General features: G+C 45.7%; 1 protein-coding gene across 1 annotated transcript in view; it reads right to left on the bottom strand.

The window, feature by feature from the left end:
- Positions 1-6,827: 6,827 nt before the first annotated feature.
- The window catches only part of lrig3 (leucine-rich repeats and immunoglobulin-like domains 3), a 31,206-nt gene continuing 10,139 nt past the window's right edge, over positions 6,828-27,894 (bottom strand). The window contains exons 4-19 of the mRNA XM_071926914.2: positions 24,894-25,028; positions 23,484-23,627; positions 22,705-22,848; positions 21,416-21,559; positions 18,203-18,346; positions 15,555-15,635; positions 15,003-15,074; positions 14,417-14,488; positions 13,831-13,994; positions 11,870-12,214; positions 10,317-10,598; positions 9,300-9,779; positions 9,054-9,209; positions 8,810-8,950; positions 7,664-7,933; positions 6,828-7,498 (exon numbers count right to left, since the gene is read on the bottom strand). Of these exons, the coding sequence (XP_071783015.2) occupies positions 7,260-7,498; positions 7,664-7,933; positions 8,810-8,950; positions 9,054-9,209; positions 9,300-9,779; positions 10,317-10,598; positions 11,870-12,214; positions 13,831-13,994; positions 14,417-14,488; positions 15,003-15,074; positions 15,555-15,635; positions 18,203-18,346; positions 21,416-21,559; positions 22,705-22,848; positions 23,484-23,627; positions 24,894-25,028 (3,013 nt within the window). The 3' untranslated portion in view covers positions 6,828-7,259. The remainder of the gene's footprint in view (positions 7,499-7,663; positions 7,934-8,809; positions 8,951-9,053; positions 9,210-9,299; positions 9,780-10,316; positions 10,599-11,869; positions 12,215-13,830; positions 13,995-14,416; positions 14,489-15,002; positions 15,075-15,554; positions 15,636-18,202; positions 18,347-21,415; positions 21,560-22,704; positions 22,849-23,483; positions 23,628-24,893; positions 25,029-27,894) is intronic.

Here is a 27,894-nt window from a genome sequence, read left to right as displayed (position 1 = left end):
TGAGACCAAACTTTCTCTTTGACAAACACAACATCAGAATGTGACTTCTCTCCTCTGCAGCCTCCTGGTGTCACATATCTGTCCGGTAGCGAAACAAGAAGACATTTTGTAAAGCTGTAAAAGCGAAACAAAGACTCCCGAGGCGTCCCAGGTGCGGGGAAGACCGTCACCCTCATAAATCTCAACAGTCAGACTTACTGTGAGCCTCATGCCTTCAGTCCCGTCCTTCAAAATACACACCAGAAAATATCCCAAACCTCCATCCAAAACCAAACCTGGCAGGGAATGGAGAGGCGTTCCACTGTCAGCTTGACTGGGTTTAAATAAGGATTGTCAGAACTAGAAATGGTCATTTCAAATTAAGTAAAGGAAGAATTAGATGACTATAAGGGTTATTAATCACATAATGTTCATATAGTGTAAGTCTAAGGATGGCACTGAGGGTCAAAACTGTATAGAGGTTGATGGCGTGATGCAGAGAAATTTCTTTGCCCTAAATTCAAACAAGACATGAAATGAAACTTTAGCGAAATTTCAATCAGGAAGACTTCAACTATCTACCAACTTTTATGTCTATCACATATTAGTCATTGATTTCTCCCAGGTAGTGCTGGGCGATAATTCAATAGTATCGTTTATTCCATATTATCATATGGTGATGATATGGCACACAATTCTGCTGTCTGAACTGATGATAACAAGCTCATTTTATTGTAAAACTCTGAGAAAATGAGGAATGAAACATTTTAAGGAATATTATTTGAAAATTTTACTTTTATTTGGCATCACACCTAACATTACTATTCAGTTCAATGGGATGAACATTAAAATATTGTGATATTGATTACAACCGTATCGCCCAGCCCTACTCCCAGGTGAGGTAAGAAATCATAACATTTATTTTTTGGGGGGGAAATCTATTTTACGATGCTTTCTAATGGCCAAAGCCTTTTCTGTAACTTCTAGACTCTTCTGTAAACTCAATCATGCAATAAAAACTCATCATTCATCCTTCAAAATCAGACTCTCCTGATGGAAATAACCTACAGAAATAGGAAAAATTGCATTTGAAGGTTCTGAGGAACAAACTACCACCGACTGACTTTCCCCCCAACACTTCAGAATCAGCGTGAAAAGCAGCAGGAGAGGAGAAAAGAGTTTGGTTTTGTCCAGGCAGCGTCTTCTGAAAGCCTCGGAGAGTGTGATTCACGACCTCGGTCTTCGTCTCGGCCATTATGGTTGTGTCTTTTACAGGCGCGGGGGTGTCGGTTACCGCCGTCCACACACACACACACACACACACACACACAGACACAGGCAGCCTGACTGATTTAGCCCTCGTTTTGTGTGGAATTAGTCACAGTGGAGGGCTGGCCCGGACGGCGGGGCGTTTAAGACGTTGTTGGGAAAGAGAAAGCCTGCAGTGGGCGTTTTTTTATGTTTTCATTTACGACCCCTCAGGTTTCCACCTGTGCTGACACGGCTGAGAGTTTACAATTGGCCCGAAAGAGTTACAAGCAGCCGGGTAGAAATTCCAGACTTTTTTTTTTTCAAACCTCTTTTCTTTTTTACTGGAAGGGTGGGGTGGGGTGGGGGTGGGGGCTGAAGTTATTGTGGAACATTTGTCAGGCAGCCAGTTGCAGAGGCTGGGCCAACCGGTGATTTATTGCAACATCTGCAAGACGCAAAACTCTTGTATGTTGCTTTTAATCATATAAAAGAGCCGGATTGGAGAGAGAATAAGAGATTTGGGCAGGGGGTCTGATGGGGTCTCATGGGTTCTGGTGGGGTGTGGTGGGGTCTGGTGGGGTCTCATTGGTTCTGGTGCTGTCTGAAGGGGTCTGATAGGTTCTGGTGGGTTCTGATGGGATCCATGGTGGGGTTTGGTGGGGTCTCATGGGTTCTGATGGGTTCTGGTGAGTTCTGGTGGGGTCTGATGGGGTCTGGTGGGGTCTCATGGGTTCTGGTGGGGTCTGGTGGGGTCTGGTGGGTTCTGATGGTGTCTAATGGGTTCTGGTGGGTGCTGGTGGGGTCTCATGGGTTCTGGTGGGGTCTCATGGGTTCTGATGGAGTCTGGTGGGGTCTGATTGGGTCTGGTGGGGTCTGATGGAGTCTGGTGGAGTCTGGTGGGTACTGGTGGGTTCTGGTCGGGTCTGATGGGGTCTGGTGGGGTTTCATGGGGTCTGGTGGGATGGGGTCTCATGGGTTCTGATGGGGTCTGGTGGGGTTTCATGGGGTCTCATGGGTTCTGGTGAGTTCTGGTGGGGTCTGATGGGGTCTGGTGAGGTCTGGTCGGTTCTGGCGGGTTCTAATGGGGTCTGGAGGGGTCTGGTGGGGTTTAATGGTGTCTAGTGGGGTCTGGTGGGATGGGGTCTCATGGGTTCTGATGGGGTCTGGTGGGTTCTGATGGTGTCTGGTGGGTTCTGATGGGTTCTGATGGGGTCTGGAGGGGTCTGATGGGGTCTTGTGGGGTCTGGTGGGGTCTCATGGTGTCTGGTGGGGTCTGGTGGGATTCGTATGGATGGCAGCTCGTGTGAACATATTATACGACCGTGGGATTTCTGCAGCTAAGTGTTCCAGGCTGGTGCGGGATGGAGCGCTGTGTTTCTGCGGTCTGACGCGGTGAAAGAGTCTCATCAGGCTCGCTCGATGATCTGGGAACCATCTAAACGTTGTATCGTGAAGGGGAAGATCACAGTCAGCCGACCAAGAGCGAACACCGTCAACGGCTGAACATGGCTATGAACGCAACACGACAAATCCTGCTGGATCGTGTTCAGCAGGCTGTCGACAGGAGGCTCGTCTGATCCAGAGACAGCATGACCTCATTTATCATTTTCTTCCTCGAACTGAAGCTGATTGTCTTTCAGAAAGTGTAACTAATGTTGAAACCAGCGCAGCGATATTGAGGAGGTAGTAAACGTCAGACACCGTTCCCCCCGCAGATTTCCTGAGCCTCACAACAACAAAAGAATAATAATTTCTGCGAGCCGCCCCGCAGCTATTTAATATAATAAACATCTGTCTCCGGGTCGCCACATCTGGCAACAATGAAGGCAAATTAGCTACGAAATTCAGAGTGTCTGGCAGTGAGATAAGGCCTGGCATGCTGGATTCATTTTCTTGGCTCGGTCGCTGGGGCGGGGAGGGCAGAGACGGCCCGACGAGCTGACCCCGGATCAGCATCGGACCGCTTACTGCGAATCGCCGAGGGGTCAGAGAGCTGATCTGAGACCGGGGTGGGGGGGGGGGCAGCGGACTCAGTCAGCCGGCTGCCAGCCATTGGTGGTCTGGAGGAATAGTCAACTTCCTGTCTCATTTCTCTGGAGCCGAAATCAAAGAGGGGAAATTATTCTGCAATCTGGCCGGTGTTTTCTTTTTCCCCCCGGCTGGAGGGGCGAAGGCTGGGAGACTCCTGGATCCACAGCGGCTCCGCCTCGCTCCCTTGTTAAGGCGCAAGTCGTTTCTCGATTGCAGTTGTTTCGGAGACTTTCCAAAAGGAATAAATAAACCGTCACCGACATGTTTGGAGGTGAATTACTGCCACACTCTTAATTACAACACGTGTAGTTCAGTCGAGTGTAAAGCCTTGCCAACAAGTGGCAAGTCCTCATCGAAAGGAGGGATTGTGAGAGGAAGGTTGCTGGTTTGAATCCACCGGTCCAGCTCCTAAAATCTGGATGATGAAGTGAATAAGAAGCACTTTCCTTCCCACAGAGGAGAGAGTAGAGGAAATTAAAGGAAAAATCCCCTCAAATCCTTTCCCACTGTTATACATCATCAATCTGTGATGTTCAATTCATTCCAGGAGTTATTCACTGATGAAGTGTTGTAATTTGCTTTTTTTGTTGAACCCACTTTCCCTCAACCTGCCTCGTCTACTTCTACTGCAGTTAAGTGATTTACTACATTTCCCAGAATGCCTTTCGATAACCCCCAAAGAAAGGGCGTGAACTTGTTGCTTTCAGAACGTTTAGGTGGAGAGAGAGATAGTGATAGCATAGTAAGAGCAAGAGTTTTTCCATTCTAGAAAAAGCGAGAGGCACAACTCTTCCTCAAACTCCAGCCTGTCTCTCTGCTGCAGTGCATTCTGGTCTCTCTCCTGCTCCTGTGGGTGGAGAAACTGGTCTCTCTCCTCTTCTACGATGGATTTCTCCCTGTATGATTGTTGAACGTCTCTCGGTGCAAAATGGCGGCTCTAGAAAGAAGCCCTCGCTCTTTGATTCTGAGGGACTGACACCAAAACCTGACGTTTACCGCTGATGTTTTACATCCTGAAACATTTTCTCATATCAAACTATAAATATCTGGAGGTGACGTCACCTCGTCTACGATTGGCCGGTTATCCACCAAGAAGAGAAACACAACTAACTACTGAATGGAGCAGGAATGAGAAGTTCATCACTAACAGCTGTTATATAACGGTGTTAAAGTGTTTTAGGGTGGAGCTGCTGAGAAGACAAAAAACTACAACCACAACTCCTAAAAGCAGCTCATTATCATACAGAGACTGTTCTGGGCTGACATCTTGTTTCTGAACATCTTCCACACATCATCAGCTCATCATACATCACTTAGTTTACTCTCAGATAATACAACGTGTCACTCAAACACCACCAGTCACCAGTCTGGACACCTGACTGATTTTTCTTAAATCCATTTTGATCTAAAGGATTCTGCTTAAATGCTTGAAATGAGTTTCTTAGACAAATATAAATAGTGAAGTTGATCCTATGTATGAATTTCTTTCCAAAGCCTTTGCCTTTCCATCAAGGCAAAGAATCTAAAATATAAGATAGTTTGGATTTGTTTTACACTTTTTTGGTCGCTGCATAATTCCATTTGTGTTATTTCATAGTTTTGAGTCTTTACTGTTATTCTAAAATGTGGAAAATAGTAAAAATAAAGAAAATGTGTGTCCAAACTTGACTGGTAGTGTATCACCATCTTTTCCTCAACAAGTCAGTTCTATCAGGACTTGAGGAATTCAGGTTTATCATCTGTCACACATCATCCGTCCTGCAGGTCAGGTTTGTTAGACTTGGATCCGGCTCTAAACTGATGGGACTCCACACTGAGATAAGTTATTTGTCAGAAGTGGACCTCGGTCTGAACGTTGCCTCAGCAGCAGCAGCAGCTGTTTCCCAGGTGTTTGGCTGTGTGTGGCTCCGCCATCTTGTCTTAATCGCAAGCCGCTCAAAGAACTGGCAAGACTTCCAACAAACCGCCTCATTCCTCTACGGCGGGGTAAACTCATACGAACCGGCGCACCAGCAGCCAGGTGTCCTCAAACATTACTCGGGCAGGAGGATGAGAACGAAATAACAGAACCTATGAAAGCAAATCTCATCGTCAGCGTTTCCACACACAAGCTCAGCGGGAGCGGGAGTCCAAACACACAGAGCTGTCGGTGCGGATCGTTATGACAAGATGAAGTCCGTTTTACTGCTTTTCAATCTAAATCTTTCCACGCTGCCGGATTACATGTGAGGCTGAAACCTAGCGTCCTCGAGCGGGGAGCGTGACCGGATCCCCTCCGACCGGCCGGCGGCCCCACAGTGGATCTGCCGTCCGGTAAACACACGGCGAGCCGCAGGACGCTTTCCAACAGCAAGTTTCAACAGCGAGGCGAGGCTGCACAAGCACACCTTTCTCCCTCATGCTGCAGAGGAGAGGCTGAAACAACAAACCGACCGGCGAGAGAGGGGGAGGGGGGTGAGTCAGAGAGAGAGAGAGAGAGAGAGAGAGAGAGAGAGAGAGAGAGAGAGAGAGAGAGAGAGAGAGAGAGAGAGAGAGAGAGAGAGAGAGAGAGAGAGAGAGAGAGAGAAAAAAACCTGGATTGAGTTGCATTGTGCCAGATTATTATAAAACCGATCTGTAACTTTGTTAAGTGACATATAATTATCATGTCTATTATTATTAGCAGTAGTAGCAAATTGGTAATAGTGGTGGTAATAGTTGTAGTAATAGCAATAGTAGTAGTAGTAACAGTGAAAGTAATAGTACTAATTGGACCAATAGTAATAGTAATAGTGGCAATAATAGCAGCAGTAGTAATAGTTGTACTAGCAGTAGGAGTAATAGTAGAAGTAGTTGTAACAGTAATTGTACAGTAGTAGTAGTAGCAGTAATAGTAGTATTAAAAGTAGTAGTAGTAGTAGTAGTAATAGTAGCAGTAATAGTAGTATTAAAAGTAGTACTAGTAGTAATAGTAGCAGTAGTGTATTGGACCAGCTTTAACGCTAATGATCCTTTCCTGGACTTTCCTTATATGGACTTTTATATTTCAGCTGACAGAAACCCAAACACAGTTACAGTGAAACAGCCAAGCATCTCTCACACTATTACTAATATACTAGGCTGCTAACCCAATTACTACTGCTACTACTACTAATGAAAATAATAAGAGACGTAATTCTATGTCACTTAACAAAGTTATAGCTTGCTTTTATGATAATCTGGTTCAATGCAGCTCAATCCAAACTCTCTCTCTCTCTCTCTCTCTCTGTGGGGGGGCTGACTGATGACAGACATGTACCGTCCTTGGCGGTCTGTGGTTCTGCTCTAAAAAGCCAGTCTTTATTCCAACCCCCCCCCTTCCACACACACACACACACACACACACACTCTCTCTCTCTCTCTCTCTCTCTCTCTCTCTCTCTCTCTCTCTCTCTCTCTCTCTCTCTCTCTCTCTCTCTCTCTCTCTCTCTCTCTCTCTCTCTCTCTCTCTCTCTCTCTCCATGTCTTCTACAACAGAAATAAATGTCCTGCATGGTGCAGACAGTGGGATCAGTGACGACTCGCAGCAGCTCAGTGGATGCAGCAGCACATGTTAAGGTGTTTTATTGTTTATGTGCAAATCGTTGCTTCATTCAAAGCAAAACAAAAGCTCAGGCTGGAATAACTGAACAGGCAGAGCTGCATGGCACAAAATACTCAGTCTGTTGTTTTTTGCTTACCTTTCTTGTATCTGTTTGTACACAATTAATTTACAAAATATAATAAACTTTATATAAAAAACGTATATATTCATCTATATTATTTAACTGAAGCTGTATCCCATAAGAACAGTCTTTGCTGTTGATCTTCTCCTCATGCTTTTTTTTTCGAACGCATCGTCCTTTACATTCACTCGTTGAGTCCTTTTATTGCAAAAATGTCCGTTCAGTGAGGTAGAAATTTTAGTTTTTTGGTCGTCGTCGTCTTCATGAAAAACGAGCAAACAGAAGCTCGGTCCTTGTCGCCGGGCGGATTTCCAGCTACGTGCTGGCCCGGCCGTGCGGGGTGGGGTCAGTCCTGCCGCTGTCAAACGGCTGTTCGTACACGCCGCCGCCGCCGCCGCCGCCGCCGCCGCCGCCGCTCTCCTCGCGGTCCGAATCGGCGTCCAGAGCGGCGTACGGGTTCTCATGGAGAGTTATTCCGTTGTGCACGGCCAGCGGAGGCCCAAACCCTGGATACAGGTCCTGCTGAGGCCTCCAGGGGGCTTTCCCAAAGGTTCCTGAGAGAGGAGGAGGAGGAGGAGGAGGAGGAGGAGGAGGAGGAGGAGGAGGAGGAGGAGGGAAGGTCAGATCAGATCGCACTTATGTTCAGTTTCACGGCATTAGGCAAAATCTTCTTTTCTTTTCTCTAAATTACTTGGATTTATTTTTATCTTCAGATTTACCCATGAAGGTGCTGGACGGGGAAAGCCGCTCATGAGTTCGGCCGTAGTCGCTCCCGTCTCCCTCGTCGGCGGACGGGGGGCGGTCCCCCTGCTGGTGGGCGGGGCCGAGGTGGAGGCCGGCGTTGGGAAGCTGCATCAGGACGCCGGAGGAGCAGAGGTCGAAGGGGTCGGACAGCAGCCCGCCGCACGGGAAGCAGTCCTTCCTCCTGGAGCCGGTCAGACCGCCGCCGTACGAGTCGACGCAGACCGGCCGCTGGTCCAGGGAGCAGCCTGAAGGAGGACAGGTGATGAGTGACACGGAAAACAGGTGATTCCTACTAGCAGTTTGTTATTCAGAAATAACAGACTTCTGAATGTGTTCATTGGCCAATCAGAACTTGTATTGTCTCGCTGTGCAAATTTTTTCGATTTTGTTCCTATATATAATTCCTCTCTTCCTCCTGTAGTTCTTGGACCCACAGACAGTATTGTCTGTAGTTCTTGGACCCACAGACAGTATTGTCTGTAGTTCTTGGACCCACAGACAGTATTGTCTCCAGTCAGCTGTCAGTTGAAGAGCGACCGTCGTATTTCTCTCCGCGGCCCGGAAAGCGGCAGCACCGACCGTTTCCACTCGGCGGATCGTCTCCTACCGAACTCTACTGTTTACGATCTGACCCGACCGCCCAGAACTAGATCGCTCCGCCGGGACCCGCCTTTCACCCCACAGCGCTCTGTGCTGCGGCAGAGAAAAATAGTTCTGTGGTTTCCCGATTAGTGAAAGTTGCGTAATGGAGGACGTGAGTCATGAAATCAGAGCTAATTTTAATTTCTGTACATGGCAACTTTTCCGTTTCCTCTCGAGCCTGCAAACGGCTTTTCTGGAGATATTCTGACAAACAGTTTGGACTCAATACTGGAGACAATACTGTCTGTGGGTCCAACAACTATGGAAGAGACTAATTAAATATAGGTCCAAAATCACCAAACTCATCCTTTAATTCTTTCACAGAATGGGTTCTCTATATTCTAGAGATACTGAATGATATATTTCAGGTTAAGACTTGGACTCTGTGTCTTGGAAGAAAACAACAAAACAACAGTAACAGTTTTATCGTAGCGTGATGATCAAGAGAACATTTCCTGTCTGAGGGGAAATGTGCAGACCTGTGAAGACCTCCGCGGGGTCGGGGGGGAACACGTTGTCCCGGCGAAGCAGCGAGCCGATCGGTCCTTGATAGTGACAGAGCAGAGGATCGATGGCCGCCTCCATGTCCGCTTCACTTCCTGTATCCAGCTGACAGAGACCTGAGCGGACGGACACGATCATGTGAGGAACACGTGAATAAGAAGCTGCCGAAGGCTTTATTTTGGAGAGAGAGACAGAAACAGAGAGGGGGAGTTCTCGTACCGTTCATGTCTTTGGGCTGCAGGTAGAAGCCGCTGATGGAGGAGGCGATGTACTGGTGGCTGCCGCTCTCGGACGGGATGTAGCCGTCCTGCCGGTCGGCCAGCGTCCCCTGGGAGGACAGGTAGCTGGGGATGTCGGCGGGCAGGTTGGTCTCATCTGCAGCGCGGGGACAAGGACAGAGGTTAAAATCACACCGAGCGGTTCTCGACCCAGAGTAAGCCGGCCGACGTCTCCCAGCAGCCTCACCGGTGTTGGTGACGCTGCAGTCCTCGTTGCGGCGGCGGGTGTGGTAGATGATGACCACCCACACCAGCGAGGTGCCGACCACGCAGCACACCACGGCGATGATGACGATGCCCACCGTGGTCCAGCCGTCGTCGTCCGCCCCCGCCCCGCCCGCCGCGCCGACCCCCCCGCCGCCGCCCTGCGCCCCCGAGTCGCAGTTGGGGTTGGGGATGACGGCCAGGCGGACGTTGCCCCGCTCGGTGCCCAGCGCGTTGGACATCTCGCAGGTGTACTTCCCCGCGTCGGCCTCCGCCGCGTCCACGATGATGAGCAGCTGGTTGGCGGCGGCGAAGAAGTGGCGCTCGGTCACCAGCAGGGGGCTGTCGTCTTTGGTCCAGTTGAGGCGCGGGGGGGGGCTGCCGCCCGCGATGCACTGCAGGACGGCCGTCTCGCCCTTCGCCACGGTGCGGTCCATCAGCGGCCGCAGGAAGGACGGCGTCTCTGTGAGGGACGAGGCAGAGGTGAGCAGCGCAAAACACCCGACATCTAGATAAAATATCTTTTGACATCTTTAAATTAACAACAAAATATCTGAAACGTTCTTCAAACACTTTGATAAATCTTTCCCTAAATAATCCCTCCTGCACTTCTGTTATTTGTTATTACTTTTCTTATTTATTTTCTTATTTATGTTAATTATCTCTCATATTTCTTGTATCAAAGTCATTATATTGTTTTTCTTTCTTTCTTTTTGTACTTTTATCCTTTTTATGAACCACAGATGTATAATGCAGTTGTTTTTTCTGTCATGTTTTCATACAGCCTGATGTTATATCTTTTAGACATCAATAAAATAATAATTAAACAAAAACCTCAAAATAAAATAAAAGCAAAAGCACAAGCATGACTTATTCGTCTTTTATAATCCTTATAATCCTTTTAACATAAAATGGAGGAAACATCTGGAGCCGTCTCGACTGGATCAGAATGAATCAAAGCAGGAAAAGAGGAACGATCAAAATTTAAAGCGGTTCTCACCCAGGACGGTTAGCGTGGCGTTAGCCGAGATGGCGCCGGCGGTGTTCTGGGCGGTGCAGCTGTACACGCCGATGTCTTCCGTCTTGACGTCCACGATGAAGAAGACGTCGTCCTCCGGCATCACGTGCATGCGGCGCTCGCGGGCGGCGGGGAAGTCGGTGCCTCCGTCCTTCTGCCAGGCGATCTGAGGAGACGGGTGACCGACCGCCGCGCACTCCAGCCGCGCCGTGGCACCCGCCCGGATACTCAGGTCCATGGGCATCTTGGTGAAGGAGGGAAGCACTGGGAATGAGGAAGAGATGAGATTCAGTCAATATCCAAGGTACAATCAGATCATCAATCAATCACATAGGTAGATAGATAGATAGATAGATAGATAGATAGATAGATAGATAGATAGATAGACAGATAGATAGATACATAGATAGATAGATAGATAGATACATAGATAGATAGATAGATAGATAGATAGATAGATAGACAAATAGATAGATAGATAGATAGATAGATAGACAAATAGATAGATAGATAGATAGATAGACAGATAGATAGATAGATAGACAGATAGATAGATACATAGACAGATAGATAGATAGATAGACAGATAGATAGATAGATAGACAGATAGATAGACAGATAGATAGATAGATAGATAGATAGATAGATAGATAGATAAGTCTGCAGAAGCTGGACGGGCACTGGGAGATAAACCAGGCTCTCTGCAGGTTTTAGAAAGCTTCATTTAAGATTTTAAGGCTTTTTAATGCTGCCTGGAATTTAAATTTAAGACCAATTTGAAAACCAAAATGAAGAAATAAAGTTGGCAAAACCAGCCTGTTTCTGACTGAACATGAATAATTAAACTATAAACGGGCAGTATAAGAAAAATGATGCCAGGAAATTAATTGCGAAGAGACATTAAGTCAAAGTTCAGTTCTGTATAAATGTACGAGTACACATGAGGTCACGTGACTTGGACTCGAGTCACATGACTTGGACTCGAGTCACAGTTTTAATCGCTTGAGACTTGACTTGATGCATGAAGAGAAGACTTGAGACTTGACTTGACTTGGGTTCTGGTGACTTGGGACTTGACTCTGACTTGTACTTTGATGACTTGAAAAGGTTTCTAAAGTCTTGACAAAAGATCTTGTGTTTGTGTAAATATTATTTTATTTCTTCAAAATTGCATCAAATTTCTAGTCTATTATTAATAATAAGAAATTTGAAACTTACTATTCAAGCAAAACCAACGGCCATTTGGTGTAATTAGCTCATTCCTGCCATTCATCATTTCATTGCGATATTCGATACCGCATAAAATATATTCCGCGGCAATATTCAATATTGTGAAATATCGCGATATTCGATATTTGTGAAATATCGCGATATTCGATATTTGTGAAACATCACGATATTCAATATTGTGAAATATCGCGATATTCGATATAGTGAGATATCGCGATATTTGTGAGATATCGCGATATTTGTGAAATATCGCGATATTCTATATTATGGAATATCGGCCCGAGCCCGATCCCATCTGAACTCACTGTTGACGGTGAGCTTGGCCTTGGTGGAATACGAGGACCCGAAGTGGTTGGAGATGACGCACTGGTACCGGCCCTCGCTGGAGAACTCCACGCCGCGCAGCCGCAGGGTGGTGGTGTACTCCGTCACCTCCGCCTCGCCGCCCGCCCCGCCCGCCGCGCCCTGGACCCGCAGGTGGGCCTGGTTGTGGATCTCGGCGTCGTTCAGGACCTCGTTGTCTTTCTTCCAGGCGAAGGTCATGGGCGAGTCGCTGGAGCTGGCGGCGGAGCAGACGAACGTCACGTTGGAGCCTCTGATGGCCGACTGCGTCTCCGGCTGCACCGTGATCTGAGGCTTCGGGAAGTCGTCTGGGGGGAGAGGAGAGGAGAGGGGCGGAGGTCAAGTAACGCTGCAGCAACAATTCAATATCATCGTTTATCTCTCAGTGGAATCATATGGTGATGATCTGGTGATTTTCGGAAATCATGACACATAATTCTGCTGTCTGAACTGATGAGAAGAAGCTCATTTTATTTAAAAACTCTGATAAAATTAGGTTTGGTAGGAATATTATTTGAAATTTTCAATTTTGTTTGACACCACACCTAACATTACCATTCAGTTCAATGGGATGAACATTCATTTGATTACTTAACATGTGAAAAAAATCCTTATGATTATCGTGATATTGATTTCAACCCAGCCCTACATTAAAATAATAAATAAATACGACATATTACAGTGTGTCTGTGACTCTGTGTGTTCAAGCCTAAATCCCCATTTGCCCAAATTTTACTTGAAATTTGACTTCTTGAGCTTCCCCAACACTGAGAATATGATCTTCACGTTGCAATATAATTTTAAAAGTCACCTGGATTTTTTAAAAAATTTTTTGCATCACCTTGATATTTGTTTCTTGTTTGTTTTGAAGTGAGAAGTTTTTGCTCCTAGGGGGGATTTTTTATCTCTCCTGCTGAAATTTATGACTTTTTCCTTCTTTCTGTGTTTCCATCTGTTTTTCTCTCACTCTGCCTCCGTGTTTCATCACTGTGCAAACAACCTGAACGACCAGAGACTGCGCGAGTTATGAAAAGTTTTAATAACTAAGGCAAAACCGGTTCGCATGATGAGATTTTAAGGGGGGAAAAACTCGGCCGAATTATTTCCTAAGCAGTTCCCTCCGACAGTAAAACCGGTAAAGCTGAAGAACTCGAGAGTGAATTTCCATAACGTTCCTTCATGAGACTCATTAGAGCGTTCAGGAGTCTGAGGGGAAAATACTGAACAGTCTGGGTCAGTTCATACGTGGAAAACCTGCCACGGATAAACGGCTGTTTTTAACAAGCGCTGCAGTAAGGCGCTGAGAAGAGTGTGTGAGCGTCAGAGGTGGAGAGTCACGCAGGAGGAGAAGACTTGAGACTTGACTTGACTTGGGTTCTGGTGACTTGGGACTCGACTCTGACTTGTACTTTGATGACTTGAAAAGGTTTCTAAAGTCTTGACTTGAGATCTTGTGTTTGTGTAAATGACTTAGATTGAAAGTGATGAGATTTGTTCCAGCGGACGACTGAATTTAAATTCTGTTTTCTGAATTTTGAAGTTGAAACTGATTCTAGAAATCAAACTCATGATGCTCTTACCAAGTTTTTATCCTATTAAAACCATATTGCATTGAAAAGTCCTAGATATTTAGTTTTCTTTAAGATATTAAATTGATACTGGACTCTTGATTTGTTCTGACTTGACTTGCTGTTCTACATTTAGACTTGAGACTTGACATTAATGACTTGGACTTGACTTGGTAATCTACATTTAGACTTGGGACTTGACTTGAGAGTTGAGCCTGAAGACTTGAGACTGACTTGGGACTCGAGCCAAGTTGACTTGGTCAATAAGGTCATAGTGGAGTAAACAGAATCACATTAAGACATGTGCAGTATTGCAGAGTTGACTCTAGTGAAGGTGTGTTTTCTGCATCACTCACCACAGACGAACTCGTCCTGGCTGACGGCGGACACGCTGCGGCCCTTCAGCGGCTGGGGGTGGGCGCAGCTGGCGTTGACCCGGGGCAGGAAGGCTTGCTCCGCCACCCAGACGGGAAACCACTTCAGCTGGCAGTCGCACAGCAGGCTGGACGTGTTCAGCTGCCTGCGGGGAGGCGATATTCACAAAATAATATTCAATATTAGACCCAAGCCTAACGTACGCTTTATCTGCATCTTGCTGTTTTGTTGTGCTCATGACAATAAAGAACCTTGAATCCTTACAGAAGCTTCAACACTCACTCAAATCGGACCGACTTGGTTTGCTGACTGATGTATTTTATAGGGATTGCTCTTATTTTTCTTAGTAGACTTTCTTATTATATTTGCATGTGGAATGTCTTGAATAATTTGTCTTGAATTTGTCCTACACTCTGCAATTCTGTTTTTTGTTTTGTTTAATAATACATGTACACAGGTCTGTCTTGAAAATTAGATCTCGATCTCAGTGGGACTGAACTGTTTAAATAAGGGAATAAATACAAAAATAAAACAGTAAAATCTGGGCTGTAAAGCAGCGATACTTACAGCTCCTCCAGCTTCTTCATCTGGGAGAAGGCGTTCCCCTGGATCGACATGATCGCGTTGTTACTCAAGTCTCTGCAGAAAAGAAAGAAAGGAGTGATGAGAAGCTTGAAGGAGAGCAGAAAGAAAGAAAGAAAGAAAGAAAGAAAGACGGCAGGCTGATTCTGCCAACCCCGGCAGAGCGAAGGCTGAGAGAACCTCGATAATCAGGGAGAAGAAGAAGAAGAAGAAGAAAAAGGTCCAGAACAATAAAAGTCTGGGCAGCAGCGAGCGGCGTTCATCAAGAGAGGCCCGGCTCTCCGGCGGGGGGACGGCTGGGATGAAACGCTAATTAGAATCAAATGCAGCTGTTCCACACACACACACACACACACACACACACAGTGATCAATATTGTCTGGCACACACATAAAGATGCTAATGTCAGCTTTGTTCTTTCCTCCACATCAAAGCAGGAGGATGACAGAGGACAGTTTGGGTTTTCGCTCCGTCTCTCCGGAGTGATTCAACCTCCGACTCGTTTACACATTTGACTTTTTGGTTTTTTTTCAGGGAAACACTCGGAAAAAAAAACACGAAGCCGACTCACAGGTGCTGCAGCGTGTCCAGACCCGAGAAGGACTTCTTGGTAACGGACCGGATCTGGTTCCCTTGCAGAAACCTGGAGAAAAAATGATCAAATTTCACCATCACTCATCATGTTATTTTGTTCATTTACCACCAGTCACCAGTCTGGACGTCCTGACTGAATGTTTCATTCTCTTAAAGCCATTTTGATCTAAAGGCTTCTGCTTAAATGCTTGAAATGAGTTTCTTAGTCAAATATAAATAGTGAAGTTGATCCGATGTATGAATTTCTTTCCAAAGCCTTTGCCTTTCCATCAAGACAAAGAATCTAAAATATAAGATAGTTTTGATTTAACACTTTTTTGGGTCGCTGCATAATTCCATTTGTGTTATTTCATAGTTTTGAGTCTTTACTGTTATTCTAAAATGTGGAAAAATAGTAAAAATGAAGAAAAATGTGGTGTGACCAAACTTTTGACTGGTAGTGTGCGTTCAAATAAATCGCTCTGTGTAAGGATGATGTGGATTATTGAGCGCTGATTGATCGTGACAGGATCAATCAACACCAACTCACAGTTTCTTGAGCTTGTCCAGAGCGGAGAACGGCCCGTTCATGTCCTCGATGGTCCAGGAGATCTCATTACTCTGCAGATCCCTGTCCACAGAAACAGAGACAGACCGCGCTGTAAAACTCCACACCCAGAAAACAACCAAAAAAAAAAAAAACCCCCCGATGCGGCTTCGCGTCCCGTGTGAAACGGGGAAACGCCGAGACGTTAAAAGTGATTTTCAAAGCGAGTTCCTTCCCGGCTCTTCCGTGTCGTGCGGCAGAGAAACGCCTTCGCAGGGAAAACGATTTACAAGACAGAGCTGCAACACAACATGTGCTCCACATCCTGTCGGGCCTCTTCTGACGGGGAAATACAGTTTGCATGCACTTCATGTATGTACAGTATGTATGTATGTAAGTTCCCAGGAGGCATTTCACTGACGGTGACCTGCAGGAAGCCATGTTGGACCCTTTAGTTTGACATAATGTGCAGGTTCAGCACAAAACTTTCACGATATGATAGTATGGCAAAGTAAAGATTCATATTAAAACTGCTTTTTAACTGAAGAGAAATGAAAGATGAAGAGTTGAAGCCGTTTCTCCGCTCAACTGAGAGGCTTCTTCACTTCTAAAACAATTCTTCATTTTAACTCCAGTGGATTTTGATTTTATTTTTCAATTTTTTTGGACATCTTACTACCTGGATGACTGAAATGAATCCACACAGACGGCTTCGGAAACTGGTTTGAACTGAAATCAGAAAGATATTTAGGTTCCTGATTTCACAAAGTGACGCAGGCAGCAGCTGGACGAGTGCGGACGTCTTTGTTTACGCGGATTTTCAACATCTAGTCGACGTCGAAATGTTTGCTGGGTCTTGTGTTCCTTCCTTTGATTTTTATCTCTGGCTTTAAAAAGGGAAACTTCCCCCTCAGATCCTCCTACACTGTCATGTATCATCAATCTGTGATGTTGAAATTTACTTTCCCTCCACCTGCCTCATCCGCTTCGACTTTAGTTAATGATTTCCTTCATTTCCCAGAATGTTTTTTCCAGCGAGCGAGCACCACCGTCTCTCTGCTGCAGTGCATTCTGGTCTCTCTCCTGCTCCTGTGGTGGAGAAACTGGTCTCTCTCCTCTTCTACGATGGATTTCTCCCTGTATGATTGTTGAACGTCTCTCGGTGCAAAATGGCGGCTCTAGAAAGAAGCCCTCGCTCTTTGATTCTGAGGGACTGACACCAAAACCTGACGTTTACCGCTGATGTTTTACATCCTGAAACATTTTCTCATATCAAACTCCACTGTAGCTGCTGGAAACATCTGGAGGTGACGTCACCTCGTCTACGATTGGCCGGTTATCCACCAAGAAGGAAAACACAACTAACTACTGAACGGACTAAATGCTAAAGAACTCTTCTGCTCTAACGCTTTCAAACAGTTAGTTTCTCCTCGGCATGCCTGGTTATGGCTGATTGGGGGTTGAGGAAGGGTGTGTGTGTAGTGTGTGTGTGTGTGTGTGTGTAGGGGGGTTTTAGGGGGGGTTGAAGCCCTGAAGCGCTCCCCGTCCTCCGAGCTGCACACCTGCCCTGCGGTGACCTCAGCAGCTCCGCTCACATTTGGTTCCAGTTAAGAGTCCCGACCAGGGGAAATGTTACCGAGCCTCTCTGTGGGAACGGGGGGATGGGCGGGGGGGCGGAGGGGTGGAGGGGGGGCGGGGGAAGGGCGGGCTGGGTTGTTGAGGTCGGGGGGGTTGTGCCTTTTTATGTGTGTGGAGAGACCACAACACGGTAATCTATTTCACATACCGAGAACAAATCAGGCAGGATATTTCCACTCAAGCAGAGGATTGATGGGGGATGGGGGGGGCGGCAGCGGGGGCTGGAGGGGGGCGGGGGGGGGGGGGGGGGGGGGGGTGTACAAACATTTATGGAGTGCTAACTGTTTGTGCGGCCCTGTATGTACACTTATCCATGACGTTAGTGTTAGCTGACATGCCGAAAAAGCCGAGCTCTTCGTGAACGAGCAGACTGAAGCTCCGTCCACACTGCAGGACTTCACGCTCGATTCACCAAATTTCCTGCTCGTATCTGATGTTTTGGATGATGTTTCATATCTGTTCTATGGATTAAATCCAAATCTGACACCAGTATGAACTGACACAGATACGGAAACGATACAATAATAAAAGACGACATCCGTTTTTGTACCTGCGCTTTTCTCGCTCACAGTGTGAACCATCGAGTTTCGACTGAATTGAGGCCCAAATACCGATCAAGTCGTCTATTTCTCTTTCTTTCCATTGTTGTGTCTCGTTGTTCTCAGACAAGCTGCCAAAATTAGGACAATTGTCTCAGGTCAATGATGTAAGATTAACGGCATTTTAACAGCAATGCTGACAAATTATGATTTGAAAATTGAAATATAAGTCATATATCTATTGCGTGCTTTGGGATTCGATTTCATAGCACGAATATATATATATATGTGACCCAGATCGGAATTGGAAAAAGTGACTCCATGCAGCTTTTTTTCTGTTCACACTAAGTTGAAAACATCAGATCTGAGTCACATGAGAGGGAAAGAAGCATCCGAATTGGGAAACGTTCGGCTGCAGTGTGAACGGGGCCTGATGCAGAACTCTGAGTGAAACTGGCGTGGATCTGAACTCACAGCGTCTGGAGGTGGGAAAGCCCCCGGAACGCTCCGTCGGCGATGAAGCTGACTCGGTTGTTTCCGATGTGGAGCTCGTCCAGCAGGCTGAGGCCCACGAAGCTCGACTCCTCCAGTCTGGACAGCTGGTTGGACGAGAGGTCGCTGCGGGACGGGCAGAGGGCGACAGAGGGGACGGAAGGGACAGACGGGACAGAGGGGGACAGAGGGGGCAGACGGGACAGAGGGTACAGACGGGACGGAGGGGACAGAGCAGACAGAGAGGGACAGAGGGGACGGAGGAGACAGAGGGGACAGAGAGGGACAGAGGGGGACGGAGGGGACAGAGGGGGCAGATGGGACGGAGGGGACAGAGGGGACAGAGGGAACAGAGGGGACAGAGGGGGACGGAGGGGACAGAGGGGGCAGATGGGACGGAGGGGACGGAGGGGACGGAGGGGACAGAGGGGACAGAGAGGGACAGAGAGGGACAGAGGGGACGGAGGGGACAGACGGGACAGAGGGGACAGAGCAGACGGGACAGAGGGGGAAACACATGAGAACACAGTACAGACTTCTGATATAATCACTGCTGTAATCAATTAAACTCTCAAGACACTTTTCTTCACTTCATTTCTCGCAAAACCAACATCAGTTTCCAGCATCATCCAACTCATACATGATATAGTTTGCAGTTGTTTTTGAGAGTTTACCTCCAGAACACCACATGCAGGATTCCTAAACAGTTTCAATTTCAAAATGTAATATGTTCCAGATCCTGATTTCTTGATTTGATTTGAAGATTTTGGTCCTCAGTGTGATTTCTACTCTATATAAGATTATTCTTCATCACAACAAATGTCAGAATATGTCAGATGACAGAAGTTTAAATCTGTAGCTGTATGTAAATAAGACAACAATATGTTTTCACACCTTTCCAGACTTTTTTGTGCAATATCTAAACTTAAAGACCTGTAAGTGCTAAATTGTTTTTTCCAAACATTTCCAGACTTTCCAGACGTGTGTAGGAATCCAATATCACTAAAATATAGAACATTTTTGTCAACCAAAGGCTTATGTAATCTACTATCACTTTAAAAAAATAACCAAATTTGCTTTAATTTTGTGCTAAAAGTTTGTGGAAATCTCATTTTGCAACAGAACAGGAAGAGAGAGACAAGAGACAGAAACTGAGAGGAAAACAACAGATCAGACAGCAGAGTGTTTACCAGGCTGCTGCAGGTTTCTGCTCAGGTTCATGTGATAAGAGTGAAGAGAGAGAGAAGAGTGAAGAGAGAGAGAGAGAGAGAGAGAGAGAGAGAGGGGAAAAAAGGGAAAGAAAAACAGAGAGAGAGAAGTTCTGTCGAGCCGAGGAACCGACCGCCGCCGTAAACAACGGCAACAACAAAGGCAACCTGATCTGCTGCCGCCACCGACTTGTTGCTGGAGACATTTGAGCTGTAAGCAACATGCACCCCTGCTTCCCCTCACACACACACACACACACACACACACACACACACACACACACACACACACACACACACACACACACACACACCCTGCTCAGACCCAAACGCCACATGCCTATAGAGCTGAAACATGTTCGCCTCTTTTCTGAAAGACCTTAATTTTCTCCAAGGGTTTTAAGCTTTGAACAAAACTAACCAGCTACAAGTTGAGTCATGAGTTAACAAAAGATTCAGAAACAATATATGCATGAAAAACTAAAAAAGGCAAAGGTCCAAGACTGGGTTTTCAAGAGGGAATAATGAACTACTCATCCCATACTGCATTGCAAGTGATGTCATTGGTTCCGTTTCCCTCATTTCCAGCAGTGATACTAAATAATATAATACTAAAATATTATAATATGATAGTAATAACTGATTTGTAATGATTTTCAACATGTCCGACAGTAAAACCATGTTGCTATCCTGCTCACGTTACTTCACTCTGGTCTGGATACCAACTACACACAACTTTGGAGCAGGTAACGTTTCCATGGTAACCTCTCCGATTGGTGGGGACTTGCTAAAGCTTGTGGGTAGTGTAGTTTTTCACCAGGAATAACACCTTGATTTCTTAAAATCAAAATTGAAATCCAGAGGTGTGACCAAGTCAACTCTGCTCAAATCCCAAGTCAGTCTCAAGTCTTGAGACACAAGTCTCAAGTCAAGTCCTGAGTCTAAATGTAGATTACCAAGACAAGTCCAAGTCATTAATGTCAAGTCTCAAGTCTAAATGTAGAACACCAAGTCAAGTCAGAACAAATCAAGAGTCCAGTATCAATTTAATATCTTAAAGAAAACTAAATATCTAGGACTTTTCAATGCAATATGGTTTTAATAGGATAAAAACTTGGTAAGAGCATCATGAGTTTGATTTCTATAATCAGTTTCAACTTCAATAAATTCAATCATTCCATACAAATTCAGAAAACAGAATTTAAATTCAGTCGTCCGCTGGAACAAATCTCATCACTTTCAATCTAAGTCATTTACACAAACACAAGATCTCAAGTCAAGACTTTAGAAACCTTTTCAAGTCATCAAAGTACAAGTCAGAGTCAAGTCCCAAGTCACCAGAACCCAAGTCAAGTCAAGTCTCAAGTCTTCTCTTCATGCATCAAGTCAAGTCTCAAGCTATTAAAACTGAGACTCGAGTCCAAGTCATGTGACTCGAGTCCCCACCTCTGTTGAAATCAGGTTGACTGGCTGCTACAGGAACATATACAGTCGTTTCACAGTCTGGTGTCTCATGGCGAGTCGACCGTTCAGCACTAAAACGTTCTGGCTAATAATCTGAATTCCCAGTGGGAAAAATAAACGGGAGATTTATTTCCAGAGAGACGTTTCAGCTCTAGTCACGGCAGAGCGGAGGGGAGGCGAAAGGGTGTGCGATATTTTGGCAGGCGCACGGCTTTAATGTTGGCACCGCCTGGCAGAGTGTGAGAGAAAGTGCTTGTGTGTGTGTGTGTGTGTGTGTGTGTGTGTGTGTGTGTGTGTGTGTGTGTGGTGGGGGAGGGCTGGAGTGTGAGGAAGGCCAGGAGGAGCAGAGGGCGAGCGGCAGAAGTGTCGGGAGTTCAGAGTGTGAATGGAAAGGGAGGAGGGATCAACGAGAGGGAGGGAGAGAGAGAGAGAGGGAGGAAAGAGGAAAAAAGAGAGAGAGAGAGGGTGCTGAGAGAGGGGGAAAAAAACCAAAACCAGCAGAGAGAGAGAGAGCTGGACTCACAGCTGGCTGAGCTTCTGGCAGAACTCCCAGGCGTCGGGCCGGATCCGGCTGATGGCGTTGTGTCCCAGGTGGAGCTGCTGCAGCGTCAGCAGGCCGTACAGCCAGCCTTTACTCACCTCCGTCAGGTTGTTGTAGTCCAGCTGCCTGCGAGCCCACACACACACACACACACACACACACACACAGTTAGGTTCACGTCATGTCAGGAGAAGCAGAAGAACAGGATGACGTCTCGTTGCTACAACCTGGAAGCGTTCAGATGTGTAGGGCTTCAACTAACGATTTTTTTCATTAGCGATTAATCAACCGACTATTTTTTCAATTAACCGATTAATCATTTAGTCTATAAAACATTAAAAATAATGACAAACACCCATCACCAGTTCCCAGAGCCCAAAGTGATTCTTCAAATGTCTTCATTAGTCTGACCAGTATTAAAAATAAAACCAAAGTATTCATTTAATAATGAGATGAAACAGAGAAAAGCAGCAAATCTTAGAATTTGTGAAGCTGCAACCAGCTAATTTTTGTTATTTTTACTTGATAAATGACTAAAATTATTCATCGGTTATCAAAATTCGAATCAATTAATTTTCTGTCGATCGACTAATCGATTAATCAACTAATCCCTTCAGCACTACATGTGTAACACGTTGTTACAACGCCCACATCCAAGATGGCGATGGTCAACAGCTGTCGGTAACAAGTCACTTTAAATCAGCCATAAACAAACGATAGCAGATATTGTTCGCTTTTCTTAAGTAGAGTTGATTATATCAGTGTGAATATGATCAATAATTTAGATTTTTATCTTGGACTGACGACCTGCTGCTGTTTGCTGCTCAGGACAGAAACTGCATGATGTTTGGCTTCGTTCACTAGCTAACTAGCCAACAGGCTAATTTAGCAAAGCAAGTTAGCATGCAACTACTAGCCACTGCTACACTAGTTTCTACATACGTTAGCTTCTACTAGAAACATTAGCTTCTACTAGCTACGTTAGCTAGTGTGCTAATCAGATGTGTTAACAACAAGACAGTGATGTTAGCTGACCAGATACTATGGTTAGCTAGCTAACAAGCTGACATTATCTAAACACTAAATCAATCAGATGGATCAGTGATGAAATGATCAGTTCAACAGACAGATATTAACCATGTCAATTCAAATCTGTAGAAATGCAATCAGCTGTTCACAGCCAAGAGATAAAGACCTCCAACATGGCCGCCAGTGGCTGTGTTGTCCTCCACACACACAAACACACTTGGAAGAACTGCAGACTGACTTACAGGACTTCCATGTTGCTGAGGCCCCAGAAGGCTCCGTCCATCAGGCGGCTGAGGCCGTTCCTCTGCATCCTGAGGGAGCGCAGCGCGTGCAGACCGTGGAACGTCAGACCCTCCACCCGCCGGACCCGGTTCCTGCTCAGGTCCCTGGAACACAACACACACCCAGCATCAGAGACTCAGCAGGGGGGCTCAAAACCCCAAGGTGTCCTCAGCTGTAGAGGACCAATATGGACAGAGGTGTGACAAGTCAACTTTGCTCCAGTCCCAAGTCAGTCTCAAGTCTTGAGGCACAAGTCTCAAGTCAAGTCTCAAGTCTAAATGTAGGTTACCAAGTCAAGTCCAAGTCAAGTCCATGTCATTAATGTCAAGTCTCAAGTCTAAATGTAGATTACCAAGTCAAGTCAGAACAAATCAAGAGTCCAGTATCAATTTAATATCTTAAAGAAAACTAAATATCTAGAACCCAAGTCAAGTCAAGCCAAGTCTCAAACTATTAAAACTGTGACTCGAGTCTGACTTGATACAATACTGATATTTTTTGGATTGACTGCCGTAGTCTCATTTCATTTTCAAGTCCGCTGTAGTTGGAAAACATCAAGATGTTGATATAAGATGCAAAAGTGCAGTATAAACAATTTTGAGTTTGTTGTGATGATTCCTCAAATCATCACAACTAATAACCATAACCACGATATCTCGCGAATACATCTTGATTATAATCTCAGCCATAATCACGGCCCATAATGCAACAGGCTGTTCAAGTGGAAAAAGGCTCTTACAGGTGCTGCAGGTTGGGCAGCTGGAAGATCTTGGCGGGGATGGAGGACAGGCGGTTGCGGTTCAGGCGGAGGACCTGCAGGCTGCTGGACAGGTTGAGGAAGCAGCCGGCCTCCAGGGACGAGATCCGGTTGTTGTTGAGGAAACTGACAGAGAAATAACATTAAGATTAAGATTAAGATTAAGATTAAGATGTACTGTATTGTAGTGTGCAGTACAGCAGCAGAACAAAGTACAGGAATAGTAATAAAAAACAATAAGGTAAGTAAGAATAAAAGTAGTGCAGAACAGATATAAGGCAATATAGATAAATATAACAAATATAACAAAGTATATCAAAGTGTCTCAAGTGTTCAAAGTGACTAAAGAAAAGTAGTCTAGTGTAATAATAATAAAATCTCCTATGTGAGTTGTACTGTACTGTACTGTACTGTACTATACTGTACTGTACTGTGCTGTACTGCGCTGTACTGTACTGTACTGTGCTGTACTGTGCTGTACTGCGCTGTACTGCGCTGTACTGTACTGTACTGTACTGTACTGTGCTGTACTGTACTGTACTGCACTGTACTGTACTGTACTGTACTATACTGTACTGTGCTGTACTGCGCTGTACTGTACTGTACTGTACTGTGCTGTACTGCGCTGTACTGCACTGTACTGTACTGCGCTGTACTGTGCTGTACTGCGCTGTACTGTACTGTACTGTACTGTACTGTACTGTACTGTACTGCGCTGTACTGTGCTGTACTGCGCTGTACTGTACTGTGCTGTACTGTACTGTACTGTACTGTACTGCGCTGTACTGTGCTGTACTGTACTGCACTGTGCTGTACTGTACTGTGCTGTACTGCACTGTACTGTACTGTACTGCACTGCACTGCACTGTACTGTACTGCACTGTAAGTGGTAACATTTGAACAAAAGAGATTTTGTTAAAATGTAAAGAAAACGACAAATTGACAAAAATCGATATATCTACTTCATTAACTTTCTGCTACAAAGGCTTATTTTCTAACATTTTTCAGAAATTAATGCATTTTGGGTGTTATGGATGTTATTGTGAGACATATTCCCATTTAGATTTAATATATTCCTTTGATTACACAATTTACAACTGCTATTTGCAGTGTGGTTTGTGTACAAAATGCAAAATAGTTTTTAGGAATGTTATCTCATTAGAGGTTAGTAGGAATTTTACTTCATTAGAGGTTATGGAATAAATTTGTTGTACTGATGTCAAATGTCGATTGTTTTCTTGCTGTCATGTAGTCTGTTTTTTGTGTTTTGTTCTGGGAATGTTTAAGTTGCTTTCACGTGTTTTCCTCTGGGTTGTACTGTTGTTTCTACCTTTTTATACCCGATAAATCAAAAACGTACATTTAGGTAAAAGAGCAAGCGGTAACACTCACAGGTTCTTGAGCGGCAGGGCGGGGAAGGAGTCGGCCTTTATGTCCACGATGTTGTTGTTGCCGAGGTCGAGCGTCTCCAGGGCGACGAAGGGCCTCAGCTGCTCCGCGCCGATCCTGCTGATCCTGTTGTTTGCTCTGAAAACACACACACACACACACCGGCGCTCCGGTGAATGACAGAACACCGTGTGTCCGACCGGAGCCGGACACCAGCTTCACGTTCCCAGATATACAAACAAGGCAAGTCCGTCAATTAGCTTTGCGGTGTTAAGAAATGACAAACTCTCACGCGCATGCTAAGCTAGCTGTACCACCCAGTGTGAAAGTCATTTTTTTTGCTGATGTTGCGAACATTTCTCCCTCAACATCATACCACCTGAATTCCTCCAACAGCTAAAAGGTGGAGGCTGGACGACACGGCTCGTCTTTACCAACAGGTCCAAACAGCCGCTGGGTTTAGTGATGTGTTATTTTGTTTATAAGGTAATTACTAACAAGGTATTTAAAAAAATAACCTGCCAATTACTTGGCTGATGAATGCCATTCCCTCAGTGAAAGCATGCCGAGGCAGAGGCCGGCAATTTCCTGAGCTGCACGCCTCCTAAATTGCAGTGCAGGGACTGCTTGGTTATAAACAGAGCGGCACAGAGACTTCTTTGTGTGTGAGACTCAGCGGTAGAGAGGGGAGGGGGGGCGGGGGGTGGGGGGGGCGGGGGGGGGGGAGGAATTCCCTCCAATGCACCAGACTACAGGCCTCGTTTCAGTATTCATTGCACCGGTCTCCGTCCCTCCTCCTCCTCCACCTCCACCTCCACCTCCACCTTCCTGACCAGAGAGCTGTTATTTTTCTGATTAATCTTTCCAGCTCTCTTTGTGTCATTTTTCCTGAGGACAGTTTTTAATATTCATGCAGCGGCGTCCTGCATTGCTTCATCACGATCGCTTCAACAGGAGCAGCTTTTAATATGAAATCTGCCCCCCAGCAGCAGCTGATTTCCGAAATAATTGAATGAACTGACAAACACAGCCGCCGACTGATGATCAAGCGACAGAAGAAAACATTCATTGTAATAACAGTGTTTTGACAATTACAGCTTCCACCACTTTTCACAAAAACATGCCGAATAGTGTTTCCTTGTTGAGAGGAGAACCGGAGGGAGAGGAGAGCGCTGAAAGAAGAGAGAAAGCTTGAGGAGAGGAGGAGGTTTTCTTCTCAACGCTCAGCAGGATTAAATCAGGTATTACAACCTTTTCTTTCCAAACTTTTCGTTCTCACCGACAAGACGGTTGCAGCGCTGGTCGGTCTAAACCGAAGTCTCTACATTTCTGATTCAATCCAGAGAAGCTGGGAGATGTGTGTGGTAAAACTGAGAGGACTTTGACCCATTTTCCACACCTCTCAACTGCTTTCGGTTGTACTTCCTGAACACCTTTTAGTAATTTTACCATTCAGAAGACACTCAGCTCAACACTGAAACAAAGAACCAGAGGGATGGATCGAAGCCCGGAGATTTGGACGGGGTCTCTGGGCAAACGTTGGGATAAAACCTGCCAGAGCTTGCCTCTCTGCCCGGGCCTTGGCGAGGCCTGGAGTCGGGCTTGGGTCTGTTCCAGGTGAAGGCAGCAGGGTGGCGGGGATCTAGACCATAACCCACTAGAAGGCGGCGGCGTACTCGCAAAGAAGTCAAAATAAAGCAGTCGAACACGCCGCCACATACGACTTTGTGTAGACTTGCTGCGGCTTCGTATTATTCGTTTATTTACGCTCCGTGGATGAAGATTTGGAGGCGGAGCGAGGGAAACGGGAAATATAGCGGAGACGAAAACTCCAAACAGAAAAACAACAACAGCAGCAGCTGCGGTGAAAGAACGGCAAAGTTCGGCCGAGGGAACCTGAGGATTTCGACGCCGTTTGATGGGACAGGAAGGAGCAGGAGTCCTCTAACAAGCTCAGCGGGGAAAGGAAACGGAGACGCTTTTCCACAAGGCGACACAACCGATCACGTGATATTTTAGACCAATGGCAGACGGTCACACAGCGGAGGATGACGCGTGAAGAGTCTGACAAGTTCGACCAGCAAGTCCGAAGACGATGCGGCACATGTGAACTTGCCAAAATGTGTTTCCCCAGAAAGTCTACTATGGCCTGAACTTGAAAAAAAGACTTTAAAAATGGCCTTTGTCAATAAAGTTTTTGGTGCGTGATAACCGCTGTGAGAACGTGGTAAAATGCGGCTCATCGTCGACAATAAAACCGGTACAAGCGGCTCTTTTGTCTGGAGATTTGCAAAGGGCTTTCCACGCACCACAGCCTCCAGGTCCCAAACAAAAGGGGCGCACACCACCTGGATCTCAGTTTTCATGTTTCCCCTGACTGGCCGCTGAGAGAAGAAAGAACCGGTCTTTCCAGTTCCCGGGTAGAGCCGCGGCGAGGGGAAGGGGGCTCTGCCGGTGCTGCAGGACCGTCCCGCAACAAGACGGATCCCGAGGTTTGGCTGCTGGGAGGCGGTGCGTCGCGTCAAAGCTCTGAGTGTCTATTAGAGCTGGACAATTAATCGAAAACAAAAAATCTGCCATTTTCCAAATTGCAGACGCTGCAATTAATTGCTTAAAAGAGTTTGGTCCAAACTGGATTTATGAACAATGAGTTTTAGAGCTGCAGGGAATCTTTGGTCCATGAAACAAAACCTTTCATCAGACTCAGAAAAAACTCAGTAAATCTGCACACTCACATCTATTTTTTTTTAACAAAATCACTTTTTTTTAAACAATTTTAAAGTTCTAAAAAATGTACAACAAGAGAAACGTGACAAGTCAATATGAATCACAGTTTAAATCTCAACTGCAATATTCTGTCAAATAACCGCAGTTAGATTTTTTGTCGATATCTTTCGGCTCTAGTATCCGTACCTCTGTGCAACGGTTAGACTGATATAGTGAGCTGATACTGGCCTTTCAACAATAATCAGATATTGGTATATGATGGAGGTGAGGATTTGTC

This window comes from Centroberyx gerrardi, chromosome 24 (assembly GCF_048128805.1).
Source record: "Centroberyx gerrardi isolate f3 chromosome 24, fCenGer3.hap1.cur.20231027, whole genome shotgun sequence".
Lineage (NCBI taxonomy): Eukaryota > Metazoa > Chordata > Actinopteri > Beryciformes > Berycidae > Centroberyx > Centroberyx gerrardi.
This window is presented reverse-complemented; position numbering and strand designations above follow the sequence as displayed.